This window comes from Crinia signifera, chromosome 1, assembly GCF_055691185.1.
Source record: "Crinia signifera chromosome 1, ASM5569118v1, whole genome shotgun sequence".
NCBI lineage: Eukaryota > Metazoa > Chordata > Amphibia > Anura > Myobatrachidae > Crinia > Crinia signifera.
The window spans coordinates 270,856,489-270,871,998 of NC_139217.1; the positions used below are offsets into that span (position 1 = coordinate 270,856,489).

The 15,510-nt window shown below is 42.0% G+C and overlaps 1 protein-coding gene across 1 annotated transcript in view; it reads right to left on the minus strand.

Annotated features, from left to right (window-relative positions):
• The window catches only part of GRIN3A (glutamate ionotropic receptor NMDA type subunit 3A), a 263,518-nt gene that overhangs the window by 14,185 nt on the left and 233,823 nt on the right, over positions 1-15,510 (minus strand). The window contains exons 6-7 of the mRNA XM_083183908.1: positions 12,354-12,505; positions 893-1,057 (exon numbers count right to left, since the gene is read on the minus strand). Coding sequence (XP_083040034.1) covers positions 893-1,057; positions 12,354-12,505 — 317 coding nt within the window. The remainder of the gene's footprint in view (positions 1-892; positions 1,058-12,353; positions 12,506-15,510) is intronic.

A 15,510-nucleotide genomic window follows, 5' to 3' on the forward strand; every position in this document is an offset into this window, starting at 1 on the left:
AGTGGAAGTCTCCATCCGACTCTAAATTAATGTTTTGTTGTAGAAATGCATAGTTCAATGTATGAAAAATAACAATGTTGCATCACAAAAAATCAGTACGGCAAGCTTCTCTAGTGTGTCATCCCATAGAAATCATCCTGCTTTGTTTTGCATGTGTTAAATGTAAATTTCAAATGTGTTTTAAATGCATAGAGCAGTGGTCAGGGAACTCGGACCCCATTACCCCACGCAGTGCATGTTTTGCAGGTCTCCTCACAGAATCACAAGTGAAATAATTATCTCCACCTGCGGACCTTAAAATATGTGTCTGTGAGTAATTAGTACACCTGTGCACCTGCTGGGTTACCAGCAAAACATGCACTGTGTGGGGTAATGAAGACCGAGTTCCCTGTCCACTGGCATAAAGCCACTGCCCAGTCGTAGCACAATGTACATAAAGTAATGGTTCCACCAGTAAGTTACGTTGGCTCAACCATTTGGCAGTCACCTTAACACTTTTGCCCCCTCCCCTCCACAGTACATTATTTTGGAATAAATTCGGCCTTCAATCGACATTTTATTACTCGGCTGTCACCTATAAGGCGCTGCCCTCTCCCCCTCCCCCCCAGTCTTGGCACCCTAGGCTGCAGCCTAATCAGAAAATGTGGTTAATCAAGCACTGTGAGTATAGCAACAACAGCTTCAGTGACATTTTACTGTACAAAAAATCCAGACCATTTGACAGCTTCATAACAATAAAACATTTGCCTAGATGCCGCAATAAGTTTTACCCTATACCTTGTCAAAAATCTGCATGTAAAGGTAAATCAATTTTAATATTCATTAAAATAATTTATGTACACTGTAAAACATATTGAGAATGAATACAAACATACTGAACAGATGCACATACCTGACTGGTGTGAAGCCAGTATTTCAGTTTTGATTTCTTTTTAATTCTCGGCAGGACCAATCTGAAAACAATATGTTCTCCAATAGTGGTGAGAATAGACACTCCGATTCCTATACAGAGCATAACAAACAGCCCCGAGAAGTGTTTGATGCCCATTTGAAGCGTCTAGGAAAAAAATATGCATGAAAATCAATTAACATATTACTGATAGCATTGTATTATTTGGAGCAGCTGGACAGAATGTATCTTGTTTGAATATTAAACTGTAGAAGCCAAAGGCTTTCAAAGTAGATGAAATATTAAAAAAGCTTATATCTCACATGATGAATCGTTCTGTGAAAATACCAAAAACTCATACGTCTTCATAAACCATGAAGTATAAATAGGCTTTACATTAGGAATATTTTACATTTAAAAGTTTCATCCATTTATGTCAAGTAAGCCGTAGTATAATTGCTAGAGAAGCAAAAGTATGGGTGCTTAATACAGATGCAAAAATATTTATTTCATTATATATAGTATATTTTTTGACATTTATTTTATTTTATCCAAAGACCCTTCCACGTACAGCATTATAGCCTGAAAACCAAATGTGGGGTCAAAGATAGTTCTACACCAGGGGCCCAACACACTGATACATGGTACCACTTACTGGCCCCTGCTTTAGGATCAACTGCAAATAGATAGTACTGTACCAGAAAATATGAACTACACTGTCTAGGTCGAAACTATTGGTCAACAGTCATGAGGTTGACGTGAAAAATGTCGAAATGCATTAGGTCGACATGGTCAAAAAGTTGGCGCAAGTAAAAGGTTGACATGGGTTGTTCACATTTATGCTGTCTGTGTCGACATAAGTCAACATGGACACCATATAAGTGTAAAGCGTCCCCTGGCATGGCTGGCTGCACTCGCCGTGCGGTGGGCACAGTGTGTCGTTGTGCTCAGCACACTATTAAAATCTAACTCTGTGTCCAAGTATGAACAAGTCGGTATAAAAAAAATAGTTAGAATGAAAAATGTATGTTGACCCTTTCCATGTAGACGTTTTTCGTGTTAACATATTGCTTATGTCGACATATGGACCTTGTCGGCCTAATGCATGTCAATCTTGCGTCCACATAATAACTGTTGGTTAATAGTGGTCTACCTAATGACTGTAGATCTAAGCCGTGTCAACCAAATGAACGCATGCCATCCTTCTATGTGAAGCACAGACCATCTAGTTACTTGGATCATCTACTTGCTGACCATAGGTATGAACTGTACAACTGCTATATCCACATTTATATCCACACTGGGGCATATAACAAACTGGTTGGCACCTACCCTACTTTGTGTTGTCACTGCATGAGCCCCAAACTCTTTTCAAATATGGTGCTTTCAGCTAAGCACATTGAATACATTAATGACTTAACTCTGCAGTGCTGAATTTAGATCAGTGCAGAGCAGGGCTGGTGCTAGGGTGTCCGGCGCCCTCCTGCAAACCATAATTTTTGCGCCTTTTCACATTGCCATTGCAACAAGCTGCAGCCCGATTGTGGAAGCATATGCAACATGCGATCCTATGGAGGATCTCAGGTGCATGTACATGTATGCATACACCATCTCAGTGCTGTGTCCACAAAATGTTGCAGGCACTAAAGGTGCCCATACACGCTGTGAGAATCGCATACGTTATGTGCTAGATCGCACTGCACGGCATGCATGCAATGTGTGTGCGATGCGATCCGAAAGCAGTACAAAAAGTATGTGCAGCACATACTTTTTGTACTGTGCGATGCCCGCAGGAGCGCACATCGCATCGCACGCTGCTATTGCAGTGTGTATGGCCATCTTTAGACACATAACCCAGCCCATTATTTAAAAAGTGTCTAAATTAATATAAAAAAAATCTACAATTATTAAAACATTTGTTAGAAACGTATAATAAAAGACTCTTTTTTTTTTGCTGTTTAACTGAGGACGCCATTACACCCCTCTCGTGACTGAGGGGGAAAGGAGGTGAGAGCAGGAGGAGATGGAAGAAGAGGGGAGGAGATAGAGGGGGTGGAGTGTTGAGGACTGGCAGTGGCACTGGCACAGCACACTGAGAAGAAGGAAGGAAGGGGAGGCGGCGCTGCTGCCTGTTCGTCATTTGACTGACAGCTGACAGGCGCAGGGAGCAATGGGTATGGGATGGATCCGGACATGACATGTCATCCAGGCATTCCTCAGACAGCGCTACATGCCTCAGCGCAAGTGTCCGTGAGGAAGAGGGGGCAGGTCGCAGCTGCTCAGCCTCTCCATAGTGCCACCCGCTGTCAGCCAGGCACTGCGGGCGGCGTGCAGGCTGTTTGCACTCACAGTGGAGGGAGCAGCTCTTTATACTGCCGCCCGCCCGCTGTCAGACAGGCGCTGTGGGCAGCAGGGCAGCCGAGAGGAATGCCGGGCCCCGGTAAAAGTTTGGGGGCGTGGCCTAAGTGTGCGAGGTGTGGGTACCTCCCGAACTTAGGCCACACCCCCAAAGTGTTTAGAGGAGGGTGAAAGAAAACTCTAAAAACTGTAATCTCAGCAACAGCACACACCTACAGCATGTGCTGTACTGACACCAGGCTCAGCATGACCTCTCACGCTGTCAGTGAGACACTCATGCTAAGCCTGCTGTCAGCACAGCACATTATGTAGAAGTGTGTGCTGCTGTTGCTACCCGGAAGGGAGGGGTTGGACTCTCCAGCAAGCCTGCGGGGCCCCTCCAGCAAGCCTGGGCCCGGGTAATTAGTACCCGCTCCCCCCCCCTCTCGGCTGCCCTGGTGGGCAGCGTGCAGGAGGCAGTGACAGTGAGAGCTGAGGCAGCTTTAGCAGAGCAGGGAGGGAGACAGCGCCTTTTCAGCATGGCGCCTCCCTGCTTTGCAGGAGCTGCTGAGTGGGTAGCGCCGGCCCTGGTGCAGAGTGTAGTGTGTGTGGGCAGCAAATAATATTGCAGTACACTCCCTGTAGCTCCAAAACATTACCTAGCCCACACGTATCACATAGCTAGGACCATAGTTGCCTACATAGTATAGAGGAGACTCTCAGCTTCATGGGGACAAAGCATGACGTCATCAAGCCGGGCCCCATTACAGTAAATGCTCTAATTCACACATCAAGGCAGAGGGGTCTGTGCTAATTTTTTTTTACTCTATTTGCGTCATTTTTGCCTCCCCAAAGAGCTGCAAATGTTGGTATTTGAATCGTGGAGGAGAGGGTGGATGCAGGGGTCCAGGGGTATGCGGGAGGGGATACTGTCATTGGGTCGACAGCAAGTTGGTCAATAAGGGCGTGGTGGGAGAATAAAATAGTGTGTTGAGTGCAGTGTGGCACCGTGCCCAAAGCATTGCGAGGGGATGCAGTGCACTGGAAACTGTGTCCATGTCGACTGTGTCGGCATTCCTATAAAAAACAGTGAAAAACCCCTTGTCGACCTTTTGACTGTCGACCTAGACATTGTCGACATAATTCTTGTGTCGACCTATTGACCTGTCGACCTAAATCCTTATCGACCTAGACCCATGACCTTTATCCATGTCTACCTTTCCCCATGTCGACCTAACGGTGCCGAACTAATGCTTGTCGACAAACTTGCTGTAGACCAAACGATCCCAACCCTGCGGGAGGAGGACTGGAAGTGGGACACGGCCATACTGGGAGGGTAGGCATGTATAAAATAGGTCTTATTCATTACCTGTTCACATAATAAAATCTGTGGACTGAAAGAAGTGATTTACATTGTGCCACACTTGTGAAGCTACTGTACTAACCATACAACCATTAGTGACCTCTAGTGCAATCTTATGAAATTCCTTCACGTGTTTATATAAAGTGTATATAAAAAAGACTTGTTTCAAAAAAACTTCCATGACTCATGGTCACTCCTCCCAAAACAATAGCATTCTCCCATTTTAAAAAGTCCCGTTATGCTTTAAAAAAAAAAAAAAAAAATGTTTTTTTTTATCTTGTTCTCAGAGGTGCTTTTCCACTTACATGATGAATTCCAGCTCAATACATTGATACTTTTTGATTTGTTGCCCCACAGAAACCATGCTGCACTACTTGCAAAAATGAGCATGATAAAATGCTATATTTTTAGACTCAATTTATTAAAGCACAACTGGGTCTTTATAAATTCTATGCTTTTTTTGATAAATCAGTCACCAGACCTCTCCGCTCTACCCTGGCCACAGAGATCTGTTTTCCTGGCCTTCCTTTGCATGCAGTGGTACAGTATATCCAAAGTGCATCTACTGTACAAGTAGGAACTGCACAGCACCTATCTTTTGCATTTTCATTTTCTATCAAGTAAAAATAGTTTTATAGACAGCAGAAACTCTACCAACATTAAGGAGATTTGGAATATTAAAGTATTTCATCATTATGTAAACTGTCTATGATATTTAGACTTATAAAACAAAATTTTTACTGTCCTTAAAACTTGTTATCTGGAAATGCGGTTTGAAAGATGAAATTAAGCAGTGTGCTTGAACTGATGGAGTATACTTTCAAAACAACTTCACGAGATCTAATCCATCTTTGTTACCGCATGACTAATCCTTGCACACTGAGTTGGAAGACAGACTTCATTTGTCTATCAAGTTCTCGTGGGATATTACATTTCATTGTAAAAGAAAATAATGTCCCCAATTTTAGATTTTTTAAAATAGCATATCCACTTTATATCATCCTTCCTACAATCAAGTGTGAAAAGAATGACTTTAGGGAAAAGATAAAATATGATATCCAGAGCACTGTGGAATCACAGCATTTATAATTCTATCTAGTCTTTTTCACTTACATTTAATTATGTGAAATGCCACCAAGCCCTCTGCTAGTTCTAGAAAAGAGAGCAATGATTTATTCTGTACTTACAGGCTTAGCAATGCAGATGGTCAATGATGATGATTTCTGATCAACATGACCCAATATGGGGCCAAATGAAATAGGGTGAGAGTTTTAGAAAGTGAGAGATTTTGGGAGAGTTTTCCTCTTTTTTTAAAGGAGCAATCAATTACACTGCAAAACTAGGTTGCTTTTGCCATGTAATTGATTGCTGCTTTAAAATACATGGGAAAACTCTCCCAAAATCTCTCACTTTCTAAAAATCTCACCCTATTACATTTGGCCCCATGGTGTATATGTGTATAATATATATATATATATATATATATATATATATATATATATATATATATATATATATATATAGCCCTTTCTACAGCAGAACTCAAAGTGCAGTAAGATATAAGTAATACAGTAAGATATAAGTAATACAGATTTAAGTAATACTTGTATGCAGTGAGGTGGAACTTCCACCTTGGCCCTGCACAGTAATTTGAACAGAAAAGCATTATAGTTTGCAGGGGGGTGCCAAAAACTCTACCACTAGCCCTGGCCCTGCCTAATAGGGAAGAGGAGGGGTTGAAATTAGATTGCAGAGGCAAATGAGTTCCCCCACCTCTCCATGACCACTTTAAGCTCTGCTTGTATGAGGTACGATGTTCCATGTATGTGGATGAATAAATGGCCATTTGAAAACGCACACGGCCATAGTCTATGAACACCATAAGTAAACTGAATTGCCATCAACATATGTATATAGGTTTAATAGAAACTCACAGATATTGTAAAATGTTGATGGAATACAAGACTTTATAATTTTGGATAACACCTGAAGCTAATGGAGAACAGTGTCTACAGTGCTGGGTGTGTGGGATTCCAAAGTTTAAGCGGATGTGTTATGTTGGCCTGACCGTCAGGATTTCACCGGTCAGTATACCAACATCGGAATCCTGACCACCGCTACTCCAACAGGGGGGCAAGCGCAATGAAGCCCCTTGCTGCTTCGCTGTGCTCATCACGCTGCGGGCTCACCACAGGTTCTATTCTTTCTATATTGGGGGTTTATGGACCCCCACAAGGGAGTATAGTCCCCATCAGTCGAGATCCCAACTATCGGGAATTTTACAGTTGCTATTCTGATGTCGGTGTAAAGACCGTCACCCATTTGAGCTGATATAATAAATGGTGGATGAGAATGCAAATGGTATTTTTGATATTTACCTACCCTTTATATGCCAGTAAAATATATAAAGAAATTATATTTACAAATGTGGCTGGATAATAGCCCTAGTTAACTAGCAGTTTGTAAATCTATTTTGTGAACAAAGTAGAACAGTATATCCAAATAGAATCTCATCCATAAAGTAGGGTAATTATTTTTACTAGAATACATTATTCTACTATCAAGAGTATTGCAAAAAAAAAAAAAAGAAACACTTAAGGGGATGTAAAGCCCAATGTGAAAAAATGTCAACCTAGCAAATACCCCAGTGTAATCAGTCTGATCTGCCTGTGTCTAATTAACATTGCACATGAATCCCCAAGCACTCCTGGGCTCTTGTTAAGGAGAAAAAAAAACTAATTTGCAGTGCAAACAATAATCCATATTAACTAAAAACATAGCTAAAGGACAACTAAACTGAAAATGGGAGTTGGCATATACAGTATGGCACAGTTACTAGTGCATATATATATATATATATACTGTATATATCGCTTTCTATATCACCTTATATATTATCTCTTCATCTATCTCATTATCTCATTATAATGCACAATTCTTTGATGTTATCAGACAGTGCTATTCGGCCTTTGATATACTGTATATGTCAATGGTCATTAAGTTTTGCTGGTCAAATACTGACAGATTCTACCACTCAGAAAACAAGAAATACATTTTTAAGATTTTTTTTTGCAAGCATTTACAGTATACTGATTAGAATTATACTGTATCTCACATAGGGCAGTATTCAATCCCCGCTGCTATTTTCTATGGGGGAAAAAGCAGCGGGGGCCTATTCAATGCTGTCTTTCCCGACAGGATTGAAGCGGCATCCCGGCAGAACTTGTCCGTTTTGCGGAGAATGGCCATAGATTGTTGAGATCACAGCCGTACAGTATCTCGACAATCCATGGCCGTTTTCGCAGACATGCTCCCCTTTTCGCCATTCGGCAGACAGGACATTGAGTCCCGTCTGCTGAATAAATGGGGAGCAGAACAAAAATGGGCAAGTGTCCCGACTGTCAGGATGCACCAACATTTGGGCCCCAGGATTGAATAACTCCCCATAGAGTTAAGAGTTATAAGATATTTAAAGAAAAACAGTGTAAGCGGCGCTTTTAAGGACTACAATTCAAGTATCAAAATATGGTTTATTTTTATATAAAAAACAATAAATACAATGTACAGTACCACCGGCCGGCAGAAAATATAATTATCCCAACATATATAGACAAAAAATTTTTTTTTTAAAAAACACATTACTGCATAATCAAATAGCTCCTCCACAACAGTGACGTGCAGTGAGGTCAGTGGTTGGTGAGGCACTGGCTATTGGGAGCAGCTCTGCTGTGCCCGTTGATAACTGTAATTTTCCAGCTGTGTGCATTCCCCATGCAGGGGAGGTTTGTGCTGCAATGCTGTGAGCTGCGGGACCAGGGTATTTGCAGCCCGGGCTAGTTGCAGTTGTGACTGAGGGGAGCATGTAGCTGATCCAGCAGAAATCTTAGGGCCTGGTACACAGACATCTCTAGCCCCCCCACCCCCCACCCCCTCCTCCCAAAATAAATAAACCCTCTTGAAAAATCTCCCCTGCTTGTGCCACTACATTTATTTATACTGTGCAGGTATATTTTATATATCACTTCCAGTGATTGGAGAGTCCGGACCCGCCCCCGTTGCTGTGGGGACCCGGCATGTATACAGCGAAACATGCTGCGGTCAAATCATATAAGTAAATACATATGGCAGCAATAATATATATGAAAAAGTGAAATGAAGTGAAACAGCTAATTAGTTTGTTCTAAAGAAACAAACAGTAAATGTGAAACAATATCAAAGTATTAGTCTATGACCACATATAATAACAGCACAACATAATAGACACATACAGCCTGTAAATATAAATCTGTGAATACAAATGATTTTTAAAGCATATAAGAAATTAAAAAAAAGGAATCTCAAAATTTCCACACAAAATAAAATAAAACAACACAAAAACAACATACCTATAAATAACCATATTGAAAAGTCAGCAAAATCTACCAGTCAGAGAAAATATTGATAGAAAAAGTTTTGAATTATACACCAAATGTAGACAAAAAAGTATAAAATTCTAAATATGTCAATCAATATTCATGCTAGGGTCAAACAAGCAAAACTACTGCCAGAAGATATCAAACAAATACCCATCCTTAATGTTGCAATGACTCAAAACATTATCAACGCTACACAGATAAAAACTTCAAACTAAAAATAAATATAAAAATAAAAGGTAAACCATATGGAGACAGGATACGGGGGCGAGAGAGCATGAGGTGACAGAGGGTGAGGTGATGAGTGGCGTGAGTGGGTGATGTGACGGGTGGCAAGAGGCATGAGGGGGTGAGGTGACGGGTGAAGGCACGAGAGAAGTTGGTGATGGGATGAGACAAGGTGAGGTTATAGCGGATGAGAGGGGGTGAGGGGATGGGTGGGATAGGGAATGAGGGGATGGGTGGGGGAGGGGGTGAGGTGAAGGAGCAACAGGGGCTGAGGTGACAGGGGTCGAGAGGGAATGATGGGGTGAGGTGGAGGGGGAGAAAAGAGGTTGGAAAGAGGAAGCAGGTCTTACTAGCGTCGTCGGGTGTCCTGTTCATTGACGCCGGGCCCCTGCGGTCTGCTCCCCATCTCCCGGATGCCGCTGTGCAGCTCCTGGTTTCCCAGCGCTGGCTGCCGTTGTTGCCACCTCCTGTCTCTGGCTGCCGCTGCTACAGCCTCTAGTCTCCTGATGCTGGCTAACACAGCAGTTCCACATCTCCCGGCTGCTTTCGCTCCCCGTCTCACCGGCCACTTCCGCTCCCCGTCTCTCGGCCGCTTCTGCTCTCCGTCTCCCAGCAGCTGCAGCTCCTTCTCTCCCGGCCACTTCAGCTCCTCATCTCCCATAACGTGTCCAGCACAGAACGTCCCAGGGACCCACTCATTTTATAACCTGGGTCCCCGGTGCACAATGTAGTGTAAAATGCAGCGCTATAGCGCCTCAGTGACAGGGGTGTATTTTCATATAGGCAGAAAGCGCATCCCTGTCACCGAGGCACTTCTGTAAGTGCCGCCTATACTGCAATTTCTAATGGGAATTTACAGCCTGCAGCTTGGGACCTCCCCCTGTCCGCCCCGTTTTAAGAAACTTTAACACTGACAGCCGGAGGCATTGCTCTCAGTGCCTCCGACAACCAAAAAAAATAAAAATATCAGGTAAAAACTAGAAGAATAATATAAAGCATATACTTATGACACATATTATGTGTCATAAGTATTTTCTTTGTAATATTTATCATGTAAATCATTAATGACAGGGGAGGCACTGCCTCCCCTGACTGCACGTCCCTGCTCCACAATTATAGTATTCCAGCTAATAGACCCAGCTGGGTTTTTTTCCTTTTAGAGGCTCTTTTAGAGGCTCTTTTTAGCCTTAGATGAGGTTTTGCATAGAATACTAATGGAAATAATGTCCTGTTTATTTCAGGGAGAATAAGTAATAATCTTATCCAGCATCAAGCAATTAATGGTAAGCAGGTTAGTCAGTCATACTTTAGGATTTTAGTTAGTCTTTTTAGACCAGGCAACTTTAAAACAAGCTGTTTAGTGCTCACTCATTCAGCAAATTAGTAGAGAATGGTTTCAATACTTATGCTCCGTTGGACCCAGACAGGAGAGTTTGGATTTGTACTCCACTTGGGGCAAGATGCGGCTCACCTGGAGCGGGTCCCTGGCTGCTGATCTTTCCAATTTGCGCAGCCCTCTCAGGGACTCCCAGCTCTGGTGTTAGTGTCCCCATCTCAAATGGTAGGGGCAAGGTGCGGCTCACCTGGAGCAGGTCCCCGGCTGCTGGTCTTCCCGTATTGTGCAGCCTTTTCAAGGACTCCCAGCTCCGGCGTTAATTTCCCCGGCTCGAGTGGTAGCACTCGAGCCGGGGAAATTAACGCCGGAGCTGGGAGTCCTTGAAAAGGCTGCACAATACGGGAAGACCAGCAGCCGGGGACCTGCTCCAGGTGAGCCGCACCTTGCCCCTACCATTTGAGATGGGGACACTAACACCAGAGCTGGGAGTCCCTGAGAGGGCTGCGCAAATTGGAAAGATCAGCAGCCAGGGACCCGCTCCAGGTGAGCCGCATCTTGCCCCAAGTGGAGTACAAATCCAAACCCTCCTGTCTGGGTCCAACGGAGCATAAGTATTGAAACCATTCTCTACTAATTTGCTGAATGAGTGAGCACTAAACAGCTTGTTTTAAAGTTGCCTGGTCTAAAAAGACTAACTAAAATCCTAAAGTATGACTGACTAACCTGCTTACCATTAATTGCTTGATGCTGGATAAGATTATTACTTATTCTCCCTGAAATAAACAGGACATTATTTCCATTAGTATTCTATGCAAAACCTCATCGAAGGCTAAAAAGAGCCTCTAAAAGGAAAAAAACCCAGCTGGGTCTATTAGCTGGAATACTATAATTGTGGAGGAGCTATTTGATTATGCAGTAATGTGTTTTAAAAAAAAATAATTTTTGTCTATATATGTTGGGATAATTATATTTTCTGCCGGCCGGTGGTACTATACATTGTATTTATTGTTTTTTATATAAAAATAAACCATATTTTGATACTTGAATTGTAGTCCTTAAAAGCGCCGCTTACACTGTTTTTCTTTGATTGTTGTCCTTCCCAAGGGTTGAGTATCCCTTATAAGCGGCAGCTTAGGACTATAATTAGTGCCCTGCGCTTGGTTATAATATCTGTCTATTTTATAAGATATTTAAGTGTTTAAAATAAATATAAAAATGTGAATCACACACGCAGTGTACAGTATGTAGCTATATACTAATAGGGATAGTTAGCGAACAGTAAAACACAATTTGTGCTCACTAAAGCTGGATACACATTAGATGATATTTTAAATGATGCAAAGCATTCCGGCAGGTCCCGTTTGACAAATCATCCAGAGTGTATACTCTATCACATTGCCAACTTCTGTTGGTTGTTTATAGCTTCTACTCATCTAATGAACATGTAAGAAGACTTCTAAATTATTATCTGCAGCATACTCCTGGATGTGGTCTCTGACATTATATTTTGGACTATTGCACAGTTTGTATGCACTCTGTCATTTGCCCAGGTGTTTAAGGCAAATCTTTGACGACATTGCATCATTTGCAAAATGTCTAATGTATACCCAACTGCATGTTTTCAATGAATAGTTTTCACCAGTTTGTGTCACATGATTCACTTTTAGTTTTTGAAGATAGAGTGCATTATGTCTAGTCAATGGAAGCACAGCACAATAATCTGTAAATGAAACTTTTATGTTTACATTTCAATATAAAAGCATATGTTTAAGCAAAGCAATAGCTTACCTCAGTGACAGCAAAACTTCTCTTCCCACAAGGTACCACTTTGTACCATTTGTCATGAAGTGAGTCCATATAGCCACTAGATTTATACTGACTGATTAATTCTGATATATTTGATGTCAGTGGTGAGTTTGGAGGAAGACCAATCCCGTAACCTAGAAAATAATCATAATTCATTTTTTAGGGTTTTTGCCATTTCTGAATTTATCAATGATTGATGCTTGTAAAACAATCATTGAGCATAGGTCATATTTGCCTACCCTCCCCCATCTTGCAGGAATCTCCTGCTGTTCTGCATTGACCTCCAAATGTTCAGTATTCTTCAGATTCTGCAAGGGGTTTCCACTAATGAATTTCTTTGAGACAATGATTTGCAGTAATCACTGTGATTAGCTACAATTTGATGCTGACAACTGGCTGTGGATTTAGACAGTTAAGCTCAGGGCTGGGCAGGTGCGGCCCTTTAGATGTTGATGAACTACACATCCCAGGATGCTTTGCATTAGTTTTGCTATGTGGCCATACTGAAACTGATGCAAGGCATGCTGGGATGTGTAGTTCATCAACATCTGGAGGGCCGCAATTGCCCAGCCCTGGTTAAGCTGGTTTCACTTTGCAAAAACCTGCTTTCAACCCGTTTTTGTAAACGTGTCTTAAAACGGGTCAAAAGCCAGTTAAACCCCTTTCATATTGCATGTTGTAAAGGTATATTGCAGTTTCAATACCATTTTTGTACATTCAGATTCAACCCGTATCACCTATAGAAAGCCATACAATGTAATTTTAAATGTTTTTTTCCCGCTTGTGGGCGGGGATCATGTGTGGTTATCATTTGTAGCACATACCGTTTCTGAGCTGTTCAGACTGCAGGGAAAACGGCTCTGAAACGTGTAGGATAAATTGATTGTGAAGCTTTCATATTGCAGCTGGTACCGTTTTAAAGCAGTTCAAAATCGTCAATATGCCATGTTAAAACTGCAATGTGAAAGGGGCTTTAATAGGTCTACCCCAAACAGTTGACAGGGTCAATAGGACAATAGGGTCAAAAGGTTAACATGGTAAAGGTCTACATGGGAAAGGTCAATATTGTGAAAATGTTGACAGGATCAAAATGTCGACATAAAAAAGGTAGACACATGAAAAGGTAGAGTAGACATGAATTTTCTAATTTTCTGGTGTCAATGTTGTCAACGTTAAACTTGCCCCCCCCCCCCCCCCCCCCCCCCCCCCCAATTAGTGTAACTTGTACCATGATGTACTTTGGGTTTGGTACAATATTCTATGCTCCCTCTATGCCGACATGGATGGTGAAGTAAGAACAAGCTGGTTCAGAAGAAAAATGAAAAACTCATGTCAACCTTTTTCATGTCGCTATTTTGACCCTGTTGACATTTTTACCCTGTCGACCTATTGCATGTACACCTTTTGGGGTAGACCTTTTGACTGTATATCTAAACACTGTAGATCTTTCAACTGGAACCACTGACAACTTTCATTATCCCCCTTGTGGGAACCCCAGACTGAAGAGGGAGATTTCTGAGGGTCTTCTGTGCTGGTGTGCACTGACCCATTGCCTGCTTCTGCTGCTAATCACATTAACTTAAATAGAGAACAGGTTTTCAAAATTAAAACAAAAGTTTTGTTTCAAATTTGTAAATTAAAAAAAAAAGTCCTCATAGCCCAATACAGTTCATGTTTTCTAGATCGCCTAAATATTTATAAAATGATGATATATTGCATTTTTTGTATTCTGCATTGAGTGAGAAAAAAAATAAATACAGTATCACAGCAAACATATACTGTAGTTGCAAGCAGGGAAACCAATATTGCAAACAGGTATTATTAATACTAGCAAAATGTCCCAAAATATATTATTAATGTTATATAGAAATATCATGCAACAACAATCATTTAAGCATAGACACACCCACACGTTGACTAGACACACCCTTTACTGTAGTCTCCATGATTTTAGTACCCTGTCCCTAACCCTTCTGGCCAAAGCCTAACCCTAACCCATCCTTTTCAGTACATAACCCTAACCCAGCCTAATGCTAACCGTCTCCCACCTGCAGCCTAACCTTAAGTCCCCGTTAGTGCCTAAAATTTACTCCCACTTACGCTAACCTGTATCCAGTTGATAGATCTACATTTGTCAACTTTCTGACGATGTTGACATTCTGACTCAGTGGACCTTTTGAATGTAATGGGACCAATACTACAATAAGGTGAAGTTTAGGATTAATAAAGATTAGAGGAAAATGGTCAATATAGGTTATAGAAATGAGCTGAATTCAAAGTCGCTGTTTAATCACTTTAGCTGTAGCGTTTGAAGCTCAAAGATCCATTTGGATTTGGTCTGTTTGAGGGTTTTGGTAAGGTCACCACCTATGTTTATTCACCTTTTGAAATCCAAGAAAGTCCAGTCCAGCTGGATTTTTTTGTTGTGTATTTCTAGAAAGTGGTTGGAGAGGCTATGTGTGGGCCTGGGGAGGGGTGCCGGACAGGCTCCTGACAGTCAAGATCCCGACAGGCATTCACCCGACGTCGGGATCCCGACTGTCAAAACACCGACAGCCGGGTTCCCGACGGCCACCTGCTATTTTCCCTCGTGGGGGTCCACGACCCCCATAGAGGGAGAATAGAATAGGTGGCTCGTGTACCACCTATTCTAGGTGCCCGCAGCGTGGCGAGCGCAGCGAGCTCGCAAGGGGCTTAGTTGCGCTCACCATGCTGTCTGGGTCCGGCCAGTCGGGATCCTGACGTTGGAATAATGACTGTCGGGATCCCGACTATCAGACCCCTATACCACACCCCCTGGGGAGACCCCATTTAATGTTTTAAAGGTGTTCTGACATTCAGTGTTTTTTTTTTTTTTATCAACGAAACATACATACAACTACATGTTACTGTATTGTGTCCTTAAAATACTGTAGTGCTAAAAAACTGCATTGTTAGGTATATATACCACCCTATCTTATAACCTAAATTTCTGCAGGTCATAAATGTCAGCTGATATTTCCTGTTCTGCTGATGATCAGCCAATATCGATGATCAGCAATCTGTTGGGAAGTTGAAAAACAGCATGTTAAAAATCCTTGACTCATTAATTCCAATCATATTTTTGGTGGAATTAGTGGTTTGAGAATTTCCACCATGT